The sequence below is a fragment of the Ostrinia furnacalis genome, unplaced genomic scaffold (assembly GCF_004193835.3).
Source record: "Ostrinia furnacalis isolate ACB-3 unplaced genomic scaffold, ASM419383v2 OfSCF5574, whole genome shotgun sequence".
NCBI classification, from domain to species: domain Eukaryota; kingdom Metazoa; phylum Arthropoda; class Insecta; order Lepidoptera; family Crambidae; genus Ostrinia; species Ostrinia furnacalis.
Genome location: NW_021135813.1, coordinates 69427 through 86296, shown reverse-complemented (window position 1 = coordinate 86296; position 16870 = coordinate 69427). Strand labels below are relative to the sequence as shown.

The 16870-nt window shown below is 36.4% G+C and overlaps 2 protein-coding genes across 4 annotated transcripts in view; one reads left to right on the top strand and one right to left on the bottom strand.

Annotated features, from left to right (window-relative positions):
- Nucleotides 1-14566, top strand: part of LOC114361319 (serine/arginine repetitive matrix protein 1) — a 29139-nt gene extending 14573 nt beyond the window's left edge. For all 3 annotated transcript variants that reach the window (XM_028316314.1, XM_028316315.1, XM_028316313.1), the window contains 8 exons: nt 908-1026; nt 2131-2348; nt 3254-3437; nt 4922-5025; nt 5917-5996; nt 6276-6341; nt 7374-7736; nt 10051-14566. In XM_028316314.1, coding sequence (XP_028172115.1) covers nt 908-1026; nt 2131-2348; nt 3254-3437; nt 4922-5025; nt 5917-5996; nt 6276-6341; nt 7374-7736; nt 10051-10182 — 1266 coding nt within the window. In that variant the 3' untranslated portion in view covers nt 10183-14566. The remainder of the gene's footprint in view (nt 1-907; nt 1027-2130; nt 2349-3253; nt 3438-4921; nt 5026-5916; nt 5997-6275; nt 6342-7373; nt 7737-10050) is intronic.
- Nucleotides 14567-16162: 1596 nt separating this feature from the next.
- LOC114361320 (endoplasmic reticulum metallopeptidase 1) overlaps nt 16163-16870 on the bottom strand; it is a 41551-nt gene continuing 40843 nt past the window's right edge. The window contains 1 exon segment of the mRNA XM_028316316.1: nt 16163-16408. Within this exon segment, the coding sequence (XP_028172117.1) occupies nt 16241-16408 (168 nt within the window). The 3' untranslated portion in view covers nt 16163-16240.

The following is a 16870-nucleotide window of genomic DNA, read 5'->3' as shown; positions in this document are numbered from 1 at the left end:
TTAAAATATTTTTTGTGAAAAACGTAGTAAAATTTCAGATTCTTCTTTGTGCCATGTTGGGGACCGTGTGAATGAGACAACAGTTGGTATTAGTCTCTGATATTAATCTGTTTATTAACGCGGACTACACGTATATAATATACTATAATATACGGTATATTACACGTATATAATATACTATAATATACGGTATATTTATACGATATAGATTATAGATAAATGACGTCACAGCATCAGCACTATACGTGATAAATGTGCTGACACTGTGAACGTGATCAAGATAAGATATGAAAAGATTAAGTATTGTGCATACCGGCACATTCTTCTTTGCCTGGCCCATTCCCATTTTATTTAGGGTCGGCTCTTCTTATTATGCGTCTCTTGGCGCTCATGGTAGACATCCTAGATTAACGTACTTTTATTGAGCTGTCAAGATATGACTTATGGAGTCGTCATTAGGTCACTTTAGTGAATTTATTTATTTATTTTATGGAAAACAAATAGCATATTATGTAATAATTGATAAGGCTGTTAAGATCAAAAATGCCTTACATAGTTTTCACTGGAATTGAGTTTTTATATTATTTTAAAGTCAATGAGGGCTATCGTTTTAGCGCTCACCAGTTGGCGCCACTGTAGAGTAAGGTCCTGTCACTTGCTAGTAGCGAAGACAGTGGCACCAACTGGTGAGCGCTAAGTGGTAGGAGGACTATCGCATTTGCACTCATCAAGATGGCTCCACTGTAGAGTAAGGTCCTGTCAATCGCCAGGGGTGCCAACTGTTAAGTATAAAAACGATAGCCCTCATTGAATACTAACTTGATTTTCAGAAACAAATATTACTGTATGAATATGCTATTGCGGTTTCTTTTCAACACTTAATTTAACATGCCATGTTACTATTCAGGAAAGCGAATATCGTCGGCGCGTGCGCGAGCAAGAGAGTTTGCGCGAGCGCGTGCTTCGTGCTAAAGAAGTTCGTCGCCGTAGAAACGCCGCCGCGCTACATAAACAACTGCAGGAGAGGTAAGACTAAAGTGAATATTTACTGTGAAACGTTTCAATTCCAAGGAATTAGGAAGAATTAATTTCCAAAGGTAAACTGGATGAGAATGCCTTATGGCATTAAGTTCGCCTAATGTTAATATTTTTGGCATTGAAGTATAAATCTAAATATATAAAAGGAGAAACTGACTGACTGACTGACAGATCAACGCACAGCCTAAACGGCTAAACGTAGGCACTTGAAATTTGGAAGGGACGTAGCTTAGGTACCGTAGAGGTGCACTAAGAAAGGAATTCCCGAAATTCCCACGGGAACGGGAATTAGCGGGAAAAACGGGATTCACGCGTACGAAGTCGCGGGCGGCCGCTAGTAAATAAATAAATTATGTGACAAAGCGACATGTTGCGACGACAACCTAATAAAATGAAATGACGCACGCATGCGTTTTGTGGCCGGGTCTGTCGCCGCGTTTTGTCGCCCAATGTGCGACTAAGGCCCAGTTTTTTGATTCATAGCTAAAACAACTAATTGTTAAATTTGACAGATGTCAAATGACAAGTGGTTCAATATCAGAGAAAAATGTTTTTCGAACAATGGTTAACTTGACTTTTAGTACATCAGTTTACATTTTGTTAATATTTAACCATTAGTAGCAAAATTTAACAATTAGTTATTTTAACTATGAATCAAAAAACTGGGCCTTAACCTTGTTCAAATTTTGAATGTCACCTGCCCATGTCCGCACATAACGCAAGATACTTGAGCACGAGATGTTTTTATGCAGACCAAGGCAGGTATTTGACCGCAATCGCACCTGTTATTGAGTAAGATGCTATCTAATATGGTACATATCTGCCCTTAAGGGATGCCTATTCACTCTCGCCTTGAAGACAGTAGTAGGCAACGAATTCCAATCCCTAACTATTTGCATTATAAGAGTTATCGAATCGCCTTACCTTAGTTTATTAGATCTTATTTTCCTATAAAACACCTTTAGTCAAATGCTTAACGCGTAGGGAGTGAGGCTGCTAATGTGAACCCTATTCATGAGCAATAACATTAAAATTGATCTACATCGCTCAAACTTTAAAAATTTCGTCTAAACAATAAACTCTTTCCAACAGAGAGCGCGAACGCCAAGGTCTAGACAAAGACAAGGACAACCACAAAGAATCCAAGCCGGAGCCACCTAGCGTCCCAGACAGGCCCGCCGAGCCGGACAGCCAGCCGGACACCACGCGCAAGTCGCCGGACAAGCCCGCGCCCAAGTCGGACAAGGTCGAGAAAGTCAGGGAGCGGTCGCCGGTTAAAGATGACAGTGCGGAAGTTAATTCCACTTGTGGTAAGTTAAATCACTGTAAATCCTACTAAACTTATAAATGCGAAAGTAACTCTGTCTGTCTGTCTGTCCTGCTTTCACGCCTAAACCACTGAACCGATTTTGATGAAATTCGGCATAGAGGTTTGAGTCCCGGGAAAGGACAGGATATTTTTATCCCGGTTTTTGAAACAGGGATGCACGCGATAAAGTTTTTTTGTGACAGACAAAATTCAACTTTCGACTTCGAATCGTTTGCGTATGCGAATCGCCATCAAAAGATTTAGTATGAAACCTCCAACAGCGCCCTTGTGAACGTATCGCAAAGTTAACTTAGTATGAGAAATGGTTGGACGAAACTTATTTTGAGAATCAAAATTGTCACGTTATCGTATAATTCGAAGGTTGAGTATCGAATTTTGTCGAATACGCAAACGATTCGAAGACGAAAGTTGTTCATGCTAGACGTACTGGCTTATTTATTGTCTCGAAGCAGTGGTAGGGTTATTGCAGGGACGTGTTTTTACACGTGCTTTTCAAGAGTCTACTTGCATAAATAACGGATTACTAATGTTTGGCCAAAAAACGTTTCCCAAATTATTACATCGCAAACAACGTTTCGCAAATTTTCATTTGGCAAATTCTCATTTGGCAATCAACTTCTTGCAAACTTTTAATTCGCAAATGTTATTTTTGGCATATTATTGTTTAGCAAATTATTGTTTGGCAAAGTATGGTTTGCCAAATGTTTCATTAGGCAAAAATATTTCACGATAAACTATATACAAAATAATTTGATTGGTGCATAGAATGGAATACAAATTAGCTTGAAACTTTGGCGATAAGTTGTTTGCGATGTGAAATTTGGCGAAAAGTAATTTGGCCAAACGGAAGGATACCATAAATAACATCTTTTATTAATTTTACAGAGAACTTAACCCCTCCGCGGCCGCCGTCCCCAGAGCGAGCCTTAACCCCTCCGCTGCCGGAGCCAAAGAAAGACAACAAGTACGACAGCGATGATGACCTCGACCTCATCCTGGGAGACATCGACGGGATACTGTCGGACGACGAGGACACCGGCCGGTTCAAGGACAAGGACAAGCCTGCCAAGTACGTTACTATTATTTTTATTTAAAAAATGTGGGACGTCCACCCACAAGGTGGAACGACGACCTAATAAAAGTAGCAGGAAGATTTAGATCTTAGCCTTGGGGACATCGATGGAATACTGTCGGACGACGAGGACACCGGCCGGTTCAAGGACAAGGACAAGCCTGCTAAGTACGTTACTATAATTTTTATTTAAAAAATGTGGGACGTCCACCCACAAGGTGGACCGACGACCTAATAAAAGTAGCAGGAAGATTTAGATCTCATCTCCTGGGAGACATCGACGGGATACTGTCGGACGACGAGGTCACCGGCCGGTTCAAGTACAAGGACAAGCCTGCTAAGTACGTTACTATAATTTTTATTTAAAAAATGTGGGACGTCCACCCATAAGGTGGACCGACGACCTAATAAAAGTAGGTAGCAAGAAAATTTAGATCTCATCCTCGGGGTCATCGACGGGATACTGTCGGACGACGAGGACACCGGCCGGTTCAAGGATAAGGACAAGCCTGCTAAGTACGTTACCTACTATCATTTTTATTTCAATAATGTGGGTCATCCACCCACAAGGTGGACCGACGACCTAATAAAAGTAGGTAGCAGGAAAATTTAGATCTCATCCTCGGGGACACTGTCGGACGACGAGGACACCGGCCGGTTCAAGGACAAGGACAAGCCTACTAAGTAAGCTTTTTAATTTAGATTTTATTTATGTTTGGCTGAACGTATTAATTTTAGGAACTCCTGGATCGCATTGGAAAATTAGTTTTATGTTGGATAGGAAATGGACTGGATAAAGTTAAAGGGCTTTCATTACATCACGCTATGACCAATCGGATATCGCATCAATGAAAATTGTTGCAAAAACAGGAAAAATAAATATTCTAATGATCCTCGCGTGTACAAAGTCGAAGCGCAGCTATACTAATTAAATACGTATCATAAAGCGCCATGTGTTGCTAAATGTACGTCTTGTCTGTCCTCTAGGTCTAGGATGCGATAGTCTTGTTGCGTCATTTTGTCGATTTTATACGATAAGCATTTGTCATCGATAAGATTTTGTCGCGGCGCGCATCTTAATCCGGCTAAGTAACTGTACATTTACTACAACGGCACACCTGACTACACATTTCGACATCCTATGGTCATATTCCATTGTGGCGGAACCACACAACAATAATAATAATAAATAATAAATATCCTTGGACATTTTACACTGCGCTTCTAGTCCCAAACTAAGCAAAGCTTGTACTATGGGTACTAGACAACGGATATAAACATACTTATATACTTTTTTTTTTTGTAAATTCATACTTATTATACATAGAAAACACCCAGTCCAATACAAACAAATATGTTCATGCACACAAATGTTTGTACTGTGCGGGAATCGAACCCGCTACCTCCGGAATAGTAGTCAGTTTCGAACCACTACACCAAACGTCCGTATTGTAGTGCTAATAAGGCTCATTTTCCCTCAGAGCCGAGCCCGCCAAGCCAGCCGTGGATTTGCGCGCCCGCATCGGCGCCGGCGCATCGGTTCCTGCGCGGCGGCAGAAGATTGTCTTCCATGAGAAGAAGAAGGGTGAGTACTGACCCGTGACGTCACTACACTGACACCAAGGGTATACAGCAGGGATTGCGAACCAATGGCACGCGCCACAATATTTAGGGCACGCCCACCTATCGCAAAATTCACTATAAAATAATGTGTTTTATATAAGGGCTATCGTATTTGCCCTCATCAGTTAGTACCACTGTTGAGTGAGGTCCTGTCACTCGCCAGTGGCACCACTTGTACTATACGGTATAGTATCAAATATCACCTAATGCTATCAATGAGGGGTATAGTCTATACCCCTCATTGATAGCATTAGGTGATATTTGATGGCACGTCTAAGACTTTATCAAACATTTTTTCGGAAAAGTGGCACGTTGATACATAAAGGTTCGCCATCCCTGGTATACAGGCTGGAAACGATTTATGTATTTATTAATGCAAAACACTTGTAAATAACACAACTTATCGTCGCATCACATCTCACTCGATTATTTCTAAACTATAAGAACTGGTTACTGTAACCTCATTCACGTAACAAAACTTCAACGACAACAAATCCCTGAATGCGATCCTATCAAATAAACGTTCTATCGAAATGACCCTTGTGAATACGGATTTAGAACTGTTTTTCAATGGGACGACTTCTGAACGTCAGCGAGTCTTGACTGTCCAAATACGTGAATTAGGCCACTGATCCTGAAAATGCTTCACGAGCTCTATCAAACGGTATCAAATAATAGGTTACGGAATAAACTGGATCTATCCGAAAATTCAATGTTTCCAGCTTCCATACATAACTTAAAAATACATGAATCTTTACAATTGTACCATTTTTACTCATCTTCATTAATCATCTAGGTATTTAAATAGCTCAATAAAGCATTAAAATAAACCAACATAAATGTTAATTTACAGAAAAATCTCCTCCACGCCGAGCAGTCGTCACTAGCTCGACAAAAGCCGACAACTCAGAAAGTGACAAAAAAAGCAAACAGGTAAATATTATGTTTTGAATTCTTTAGCAAATAAATAATTTAAAGACAGTGAAGCCATTATAACAGATACGAGTACCTGTACATACTCGTGCGGCTAATCAGAGCGGCAGAGAATGCCACCAGGCATTCAATCCGTCACTGTACAGTTTTATGTGCAAAAGTATAAATAAATAATCACCAAAAGTCTTAATTCTCACTAAATTGCTATTTTTTCCCTCGAACATTAATCAAATCGTACAATACATTGTATTTATTTTTTCAACGTTTAATTTCTTGCAGGTGAAACCCAAACCTGACGCGAGTACAAATAAATCCAGGCAGAGGATAACTTTTGACAGTAAAGAGGTAAATTCATATCATATTTTTCACTATCATCCATCATATCGAGGTTCTTAAGTTATCTATGAAATGTAAACAAATTGAACACCATAATAGTTTTGGCTGTAGAACCGCCTCTGTGGTCTAATAAGACCAGCCAACCTAAACATAGAGATCCCGGGTTTGATTCCCAGTGGGGGCAAAATTTTCTATTCTTTTTCATTATCATCATCATCATCAATTCAGCCATAGGACGTCCACTGCTGAACATAGGCCTCCTCCAATGATTTCTACAATGGCCGGTTGGTGGCGGCCTGCGTCCACCGCCTTCCCGCTTCCTTTATGAGGTCGTCGGTCCACCTTGTGGGTGGACGTCCTACGCGGCGCTTTCCGGTACGTGGACTCCACTGCAGAACCTTGCTGCCCCATCGACCGTCAGTTCTGCGTACTATATTATTATGCCCTGCCCATTGCTCTTTTGTTTACCGTTAAACAGAATAATAATAAGTACTACGTACAGAAGTTTTACTTCGCGAAGGTATTTAAAAAAATGTATGCTCAATGTCATTAAAATATGGTGTAATTTAGCCTGTCTCAAGAGTCAAGCACCATTTTGTTGACAAACGTCAGTGATCGGCACTGCGCCGAAGCTATAGGGCTGACTTCGGTAAAATGATGTGACGTGAGGTGCCAAACTGCGGAAAATGGCGGAGGAAATACATGATTTAGCATGAATTATCATGAATAATATTAACTACTTATTTACCTCTCAGTGTCTTGAGGCAACTTAAAAAAGTACATTCTGTGTTTTTATTATTATTTAGGCAGTTAAATACTGCACAGTATTGAGTACACCATTTTCTTTATTTTCTTCCATCATACACAAGAATACGCGTGCGTGAGTCAATGTTCGCTCGTATGTGAGGCCTTGTCGAATAGTATCCTGTAGGTGGGCCATCGTGCGTGTTTTGTTTTCGATGTAAACTCGCGGAGATGAACCGGCCTGACCGTTACCACAATTTTACCAAAGTAAAATCTTACCCAGTGCACTTTCCTCAGGATAAAGAAAAAGAAAAGGACGACGACAAAAAACAATCGTTCCCCAACCGGCGGGTGATTCTCCAGCGCAAAACGCAACCAACCAAAGACTCCAAATCGGTTTTCTCCCGGATCGACACCAAAACGGATCCGACCAAGCCCCACCCGGGGATATTCAGCCGCGCCGTCCGGACCGCCATCGGATCGGACACGCGGATCGTTATTAAGAAACACGAGGAGCCTCACGTCGAGTTTGAGTCGGATTCTGACTTGGATGAGGACAAATTGCTTGATGAGGAGGTCGGGAATGTCGCTGACGTCACCAACCTGCCTCACGGTATGACGGATACCAGGCTGAAGACCTTAGCTGGGAACGATGTGCAGGTAACGATTGTAGGGTTAGCTTGGACAGCGGTTTGCGCTTCGATTTGGATTTGTGCAAAAATAATTGAATTGATGAATTATTTTGAAGATTCTATATTGTGCAATTGTAATTTAAATTACGTCGCAAAAGTTTTTCTAGTCAACTTTTTGTAATTTGTGCAATACAAATTGCTAAATAATCTTTAAAAAAATGGAGGATGGCAAGGCTAATGCGTTGGCCAAGGTAAATACCAACCTTTACCTTGATTGTCAGTTTGTGGGCGCTTGGTCCCTACGAGTTTATTATATTAGACTGATTAATTTATAATTTATTTATTAATTACTTCTTAGATGATGTACAGATGATGATGAGAAGTCGTCAAATATTTACCATTTGAAATGTGATGGTCTCATGTCAATTTAGGAACCTTCATGAAAGTCATGAATCTACTTTAACAGCACATCTTCAGAGAGGTCGTCGGTCCATCGAGCAGTGGTACTACTTACACTATGTTTGGCAAGACTTGCTCTCAATTTGAGGACCCGTTTCTTTATTTCACCAGTCTTGTGACAGATATGACCAACTCGAAATATACAATTTTTGGGTTAATTTCAAAGCATAACTACTAGACTTTTTTAAAACAAGATCTAGTGAAATTTATATAATTTAGCAGAAAATTGAATAATAATTTCATTTGTTCACTAAAACAGCCATATTTCGAAGCGCAAACCGCATATTACCGTACTACTAAAACTTCTAAAAAAAGTGATATTTGATACTGTGATATTTCATGTGATATATTTATTTATGTATTTGTACATACTTTATATGCTTGAATATTTAGTATTAAGTGTGTTTACCGTAAGTTTAAATTTCAGATTTTTATTCAATCAGGAGATGATGCAAAAACAATGTATTGTAATTTTTTATTTTCCTAGCTTTGATTTATCATAGTATACCTATTAAATAAAATTATTGTCATTATCTTCCTAACTACAAACTACGACTAATAACTATGTAATTGATTGTTGCGATGCCCTTTTGGCTTTTAAAACCCTTTCTTACTAACACGAAACAATAAAAACTACAATGCACCTGGGTGTTCATTGACTGAAGTTTCTATTCGGTCAATTTCTGATCGAATAAATTCAATACTCAATATGTTTATTGCTTCCTTAATAGTACATTTAGGTGTTACATAATTTGATAATAATTTATAATTTGATAAGCATTTTCATTTAATTGTATTTTGTAAAATTACGATTTGAGTATCAAGTAGTGACATGATTTTTTGATGTAGTTTTTGCATCATCTCCTTTCAGTTGAATATTTCTTGATCATTTATTTGTTTACATTGTTTCCCACTATGTAAGTTTTGACATTTATTTTAAGATGCAAAGCATTCCTTAAATAAAAAAAATAAAAAATTATGACAATTGGCACGAATATTTAAGTCTCAAGAGAGATTGTGATAAAAAATAATAATTAGTAACGACATAGAAGCCAAAAATAAAGTGAAATTGGCAAAATGGCCATTGTTTCTTCTGCCAGTATTATTTTTTGTAAAACAAATGAAATGGAATACAATATTAATTTTTAAGACAACACATTGTTGATTTTAGCCGAATTTTGGAATAATATAACAAATAATTATACATATTTCGGCATGCCTTATTTATATTGTCTTTTTTGTATTATCAAACGATATAATATCTCATTTATTGTATAGTATTTTATATGATAGATCTCAGTATAATTTGACCAATGTGATATTTACACCGCAACGGTGCAGCAGTGAACCAACTTTAAAATAATGTTTTTTGCATTTATTGTATTTGATTATACATTTCAGCATGGTATTATTCTTATTTTTAAAACCCATGCAATTTCAATAATGTCTTAAATGTGTCTAGTTTTAATGTGTTATAAAATTTATCAAATATGAATATATGTGATTATGCTTATTTTCATGTTGAGATTGTATGAAAGGATGTTGTGTGGATGAGAAAAGTGTTGGGTTATAAATGTCTATGTGGTTGCTCTGCGATAATTTTTGTCCAAATATGTAAATTATGTAATGTATTTTTTTGTTAAGAATTTGTGTAACTTGACATTTTTCTTGTCTATACACTTGTATGTCACCAATGTGGAAACCATTATGAGATTTTTTTTAATTAAAAATACACTTCGACACGTGTAAGCAAAATGGTGTAACTCAAAATATTTTATTTTTGTATCTAGTCAATATTTACTAACACTAACATTAGCTTTAAACGCGCTAGCTGATAAGTTAAACGGATTCGGAGATTGTCACAACACGGATTGATGTTCCAGAGCTTAAGTTTGGACAAGGAAGAGCGCCGCGCGAAAATCACCTTTAAGACCACCGTCGCGGCGGAAACCTTCAAAAAGAAATTCAACAACAAAATGGTAGCGGCCAGCAGACTCACCGTTTCTTTGCGTTGAAATAAAACAACAGGTTTTAAGATAATTACGTAGAATAGGTATATTATTAAATATAAACTTTTCTCTTTTATATTTAGAGTTCTGTTAGTCGTAAGCTATAAAGGTCCTCCTTGAGTTATATTTGGGATACTTATAGCTTGTTTTATTTTTGTTTCAAATCATAAATGGCCAGATTTGTAAGATTGGACAGAAAAGCTGACGAATTTCAGTTGCAAATGTATTGATTGGGTTCTACTAACAAGTAGCAAACAATGATTTTTGAAAAGTCCAATCATATAATATTATAGTCTATTGTTTAATTGTAAGTCGGTAAAATTGTGTTTAGAAAATAAGAATTTTCTTTTTCGCTTTGTTCCAAAGTGTAACACGTTCTGAAATAATTACTTGTGAAGTTATTATTTTGTTTAAATGGTATATGAAGAAATAATTTTGTCCAATTTATAGCAGCGCTATAAATCTTTGTTAACTAACTTTCATTTTGTCGCCATACTTTTATACTTTTTGCTGTGTTTAATGTTTTACATTACAATGAAATAAATTTCATGTGTAAGCTTGTTTTAAGGGTGATTCGAATAATTGTTTTCTCCCTATATTTTTTAGATTGTGGTAGAGAAATACATAGTTGTGTCTACCTACAGATAAACTTTTATTCTGTTTTATGTAAATTTACTTTTATTGTGCTTCTTATAACAGTTGTGGTAACCAGTGTATATGATTGGGTGTATTTATTAAATTCGATAAAAAACAAAGATTTTCCAGTTGGAACAATATGGCATAATAATGACAAGATATTTATTTAAGTTAACATTACAGAAAATTCTCTCATTTTCTTTAGAAAAGAAATAAAATTCGGTAGAAATTTATGGATTCAACGAAGATACTTTTTATTGTGTATTTATTTAAGTTTTTACTGTGAGTATGAACGCAGTTTATTTTGTCCTTTGATAGGCTGTAATTTAGGGATATTTCTTGTCACTGTCGCTCATGCCTGTACCTCACATTGTGCGATAGGGATAGAGATATCCGAATGTTAATAGATGAGTCAGTAGCTTTGTTTTAAACAAATGTATAACATGTATAACATATTTTGTACAACCATATAAAATATCAGATTATGTTTGCTAGTAAGAATGTTTTATATATTATTTAGTAAACCTTTCATAGCGTAGCCAAAAATATTCTTTCTATATTAGATGAAGCTTCAATATGTCTTCTAATAACTAGATAAAGTTATTTGAGTAGTGTATGCTTGATTTCTTATCATATTTAAACAACACGACTTGCCTAGATGTTATATTTTGTCTACACTAACAGAGTGAATGAATGCCAATCAAATTTGTATTTACTCATTCAAATCACATATTTCATTATGCAAATACCTCTAGACAATATAACGCTATCGATTTTGATTCGATTAAATTGACACGTATGCATCGCTCATAGTAATGTATAAGAATTTTTAAGTAGTATATTATAGCAATTTTTCATACTGTTTCCATTGGATATGTAACCCATTGTATAGCGCATAAGTAATATTGCTTCAAATATGTTTTCCAAAAGCAATATGAGCACTTATCCAGTGTTGAATATTTAAAGCATTTTATTAGAGAAAAAAGCATTGGAAATTTTAGTTCGACGAATTTAATATGTTATATCTAAAATCACCAAACATGCAAGCTTGATATAGCGTAAATGTTTTAATATTTTAAGTAGGTAGGAGGTTTAGTTAAATATTAGATTAGGTTAGTTTTATTTGTTATTTTTAATGTAATAAACACTATCTTTGAAGAGCATTTTTTTTATGTTGTATACTTGCACATCAAGCGTAACAGTTGAAATAGTAAAGTCGCTCTTATGCCGTCAGAAATAAGGTCGATATCTAGATCAATATGTTATGTCTGGTGCTTTGTATATTTGAGTGATATCTATGTATCAAAAATAACAGTGAAATGGGAATGTTGACAAGATTTGCTTAAAAATAGTTTTAAAGTGTGAACTATTGTTGTTTCGCTAAATATTGAGAAGTATATTTCTTAAGAAAACTTTGAATTTATCAAAGTACATATTTTGCATTTAAATTATATACTTTCACCCTGTTTTGTTCAGTTTTAAAGATATAATTTGTAACTAGAAAAACGGGCTTTGTTACAAGAAACTTGAGTAGTTTTAAATATGTGTAATATAGTTAATAATTTTAATTACACTATGAATTTTGGCTACCCATTATGAAGTAAGGTACAGAGTTTATTTTACTGTATGTCTTATTCTTGTCATTGTCATCTGTTCTTCTGATTACTTTGAACTTTGTGTGTTTAGCATAAGGTTTTAATTTAATTGGGCCGTTAAAGGTAGATTGACATGCTAGATATCTGTATCTGCCCTAAAATATACGATACTACTTTGGAAATGATGCTAATGATTCACTAACGTAGGTCTTGTAGAGCGATGACGTAGTCTTTGTTAGAAGTGTTGGGTAGTTACGAAATATTTTTTATACTTCAAAGTATCTACTAAATAATAAGATAACTTGTGTTCTTGTAGAATATAGTTTTCTTTGAAATTCAGTTCATCAATACTGAAATAAAGTTAAGTTTCTCACTTTTTAATAAATTTTTAAATAAATCAATAACAATATTACTATTGAAACAAGGTCCTGGTAAAGAATGAGCCAGGCAATTATTAAATTTTTCGATAATTTGAGAACTCGAAATATCCCAAGAAAGATTTTTTTTGTACTTGCAACATTCAAACCACATAATTTTATACTGAAATTGGCATATTGTTCGAACGACAGAGACAACGCTCTACAAAACCTAAACAAGGCGAACATTAGCCGTCTCTTTCTAAAGTAGTTTCGTGCTATTTTTGGGCTGGTACTGCGAATGAGGGTGCCCATTGCGATCACCAGTTGGCGCTACTAGCAAGTAAGCTCCTGGCACTTGCTTGAGGCTAAGACAGTGGCGCCAAATGGTGGCCGCTGATAAGAATGTCGCATTTGCAAACCATGTTGGCGCCACTGTAGAATTAAGTTCTGTCACTTGCTTGTGGCTAAGACTGTGGTGCTAACTAGTGAGCGATGAAGCGGAAGGACTCGCAACCTGTCACTTGCTTGTTGCTAAAAGATAGTGGCGCCAACTGGTGACCGCTGATAGGACTATCGCATTTTCAAACCATGTTGGCGCCACAGTCCAATTAAGTTCTGTCACTTGATTGTGGCTAGGACAGTGGCGTCAACTGGTGACCGTTAGTAGGATTAGCGCATTTGCAAACCAAAGGTGGAATTGTGTAAAGCAATCGTAATCATTTGAAAGTTCATAACGTACGATGAAGTCCGTTAAACAAAGCGTTTGACAGAATAATCGTACGTTATGAACTGTCAAATGATAACGATTGCTTTACACAATTCCATCTCAGGTCGGCGCCACTGTCACTTAGGGCCTGTCCAGAAGGGCGAATTCTACGCGCGTTGGCGAGATACTAGGAGCAAATACATTGCGTCCACAAGACGCGCGAGTTGAAAATTCGCGCGTAAATCTCGTCATAAAATACGCTCGTGTTCGTGCGTAGGATTCGCGGCGAATTCGCCCATGGACAGGCCCTTACTCAACTGTGGCGGTAACTGGTAAGCGCAATGTGAACCCTCGTGTTTGATTTGTAGGTGTTTGGCTAAACAGCACCCACGAGTGACAACATGTTAACACGTAGATATAATCCATGTTCCTCACTTTCTGTTAGAAATAAAAAATGTCTTTATATTTGACTGTTGGACTTTTAATTGTGTGCAAATCCTGAAAACGTGATATTTTGTATAGATCTCAAATAAATAGAGTTGGAGGCGTTAACTAAATTGTGTTTCAATTTATTTTGTAATATAGATAGTTATTGTACCCTTATTATGTAATATGTCGATCGTAAGCTTACACGTTATTATTGCAATCAAATAGTTTTGACAACCATTTTGTAGAAAATAACGCGTACGTTTACATAATCGACGGTAGTTTTAAGTTTTTACACGATTTTTTTCATACCTTTTACAATGTTTTGAAGACTATGGAAAAGATCAATGATTTCTGATGGTGTTACCATACTCAAAATATACAATATTTTACGTATGGCAACTTTATAAGACTGAAAATAAATAAAAAGATATTTTTACCGTAACTATATTTTTATTTCTTTGGTCCACTTACCTAACTTTTTCAATACCCTTGTTAAAAATAACACTATGGCAAGATTTTCTTGAGCCCATACAACCGTTGTTAAAAGATTCTCTTGAGCACAAATACCAATAAGTCAACAAGATTAAATAATCATTTTTATACACAACACAAACACACGTTTCTCTAAGAAACTACATAAAAAAGTCGAATAAATAGTCAATAAATAGATTTAAAATAAATAAATTGGAAAATAATGTGGTATTCCAACCCCTGTAGACTTTTCATTGATTAATTAACCCTTTTAATAAAAATTTTTGAAATAAAACCTGACTGAAAATATTACAATAGTAATGTAAGCCAATTAAATATACTGTTTAGCGCCATCTATCTACACAATAAGTAACTATTTGTAAGGCGCCATCTATGGTTCTATGAACACATACATCGGAACAAGCTAGTTCATACATTTAACCATAGATGGCGCTACGTGTCTACGTTACTATAGCGTATTATCGTGGACACGTAGCGCCATCTATGGTTGCTGGTTCAGTTCGGTCCAAAAACACTTGCACTGGAACCGCCTATGCTTGTGAGCAATACACAATGAGTTTTCTACCCAACAAATAGTTATAGAGCGCTAACCAGTGCCAGGGAGCGGCAAGGAAGGGCAGAACATATAAATCCGACAGCAATCTCGAAAAACATAACCCTCCTTCTGGCGAAGTTGGGTAAAAACACCTTCCAGTGCCGCTTCCATGGCATACGCCAGGCACTTACTGAGTCAGCGCTAGACTTAAAGCAACTACTATGAATACATTAAGCTTATGTCCTAAGTCGCTTTGTATTTTCAATAATTACTGTTCTAACGTTTCCTTTGTTAGTCATTAAGTAGGTGGTTACAAATACGTCTTATGACAAGTTCCATAGACACTACCAAATATGGCCGAGTTCAACCTAAAACACGTAAAAAAACAAAAACGGCTATCGCAGTAGGACTATCAACTGGTAAGCGCTGAAGCGGCTATCACTACGCACTCACAAGATGGCGCCATTGTAGTACACTGTCACTCGCACGCACTTACGACAAACGCATTCGATATCGAATATATGATGATTTTAATTTCTTGAAAGTTTCCGCTAGGGGCGCTGTACAATCTGTCATACATTTAATGTCACTTTTTTACGCAGTCGACATCGAATGCGTTTGAAGTAAACTCACACTACGCCCCCTGTCATTCGCTACTGCCTACTGTTAAGTACAAAAACGGATAGCCTTCATAGTAACCTCACTGGTCTCGTTAAATAGTAGAATTACAGTCTATTAAATATACAGAAAAAGCCACCGTAAAAGTTAAACTTACGTTATACCTTAAAATCTGATTTTTATGGATAATATTTGGGCAATAATTAGAAGTATTTTCCCCAACATCCAGACAGTTTTGACAGTTCCAACTCCTTGCCAGACAGTTTTTTTAGGGTAGCTCCCAAAGCCACGATGACCCAAACTTCATGATTCACTATTCTATCCTATATTGGGAGCATACGCTGACAAACTTTCAGCTTTTATAAAATGACGTAGGCCTGGCGTTCAATAGCTCTTACTCTACAGGGTGTTAGGTAAATGGGTATATGAGCCGACACTAGCCCATGTTAACATGGTCATATAAATGGTATGGTGAAGACTGAAGTCAGAAATTTGATATCATGGTTTGAATTTTTTTAATTTTCATACAAAATAAATTTTATAAAATCCGATTTGTATAAAAATTAAAATAATTAAAACGATGATATCAAATTTCTAACTTCACCATACCATTTATATGCCCATGTTAGCATGGGCTAGTGTCGGCTCATATACCCATTTACCAAACACCCTGTATAGTCAAATATGGTCCAATTTAAAATACGTAATCGCTTCTAATAGTGAGCACACTGGCCACGTTGAAATACTTGGGGGCCGCTTCCAATAGACGCCTGTATTCGGCCGTGAAGGCCTGAGGGTGTTGGATGAGGTGGGCTTGGTCGCAGAAGTCCAGCGCTGGGCCTGACTGAAGGGATGTGGGCACCTGGAATAGTGGACAATATTTGGTTATTACTTTTCTTAGTTTGAAACACTATTTTAATAGCTCATCCTCGTTGTGTATAAAAAAAAAAAAAAAAAAAAAAACTAAATTCTTTCTACTAAGTTTTATTACATTTTTGATAGAAAGACCGACATACTTATCATTATCGTTGTAATTTGGCCTTTAAACTCAATGACGTTACAAATTATAGGCTATTATGATGAATAAACAATAATAATGCAGTTTCATCAAAATCGGTTCAGTAGTTTTTGCGTGAAAGAATAAAAAAAACTTTCCATCCTCACAAACTCACATTTACAATATTAGTAACTGTGAGGATGATAGATGATTTGTTATTCTTTCACGCAACAGAACTGAGCGGTTTTTGATGAAGCTTAACGGTATTCTTACTTATTATTAGAATAACAATTTATTTATTTTAGGAATTACAAACAAATGTGTTAC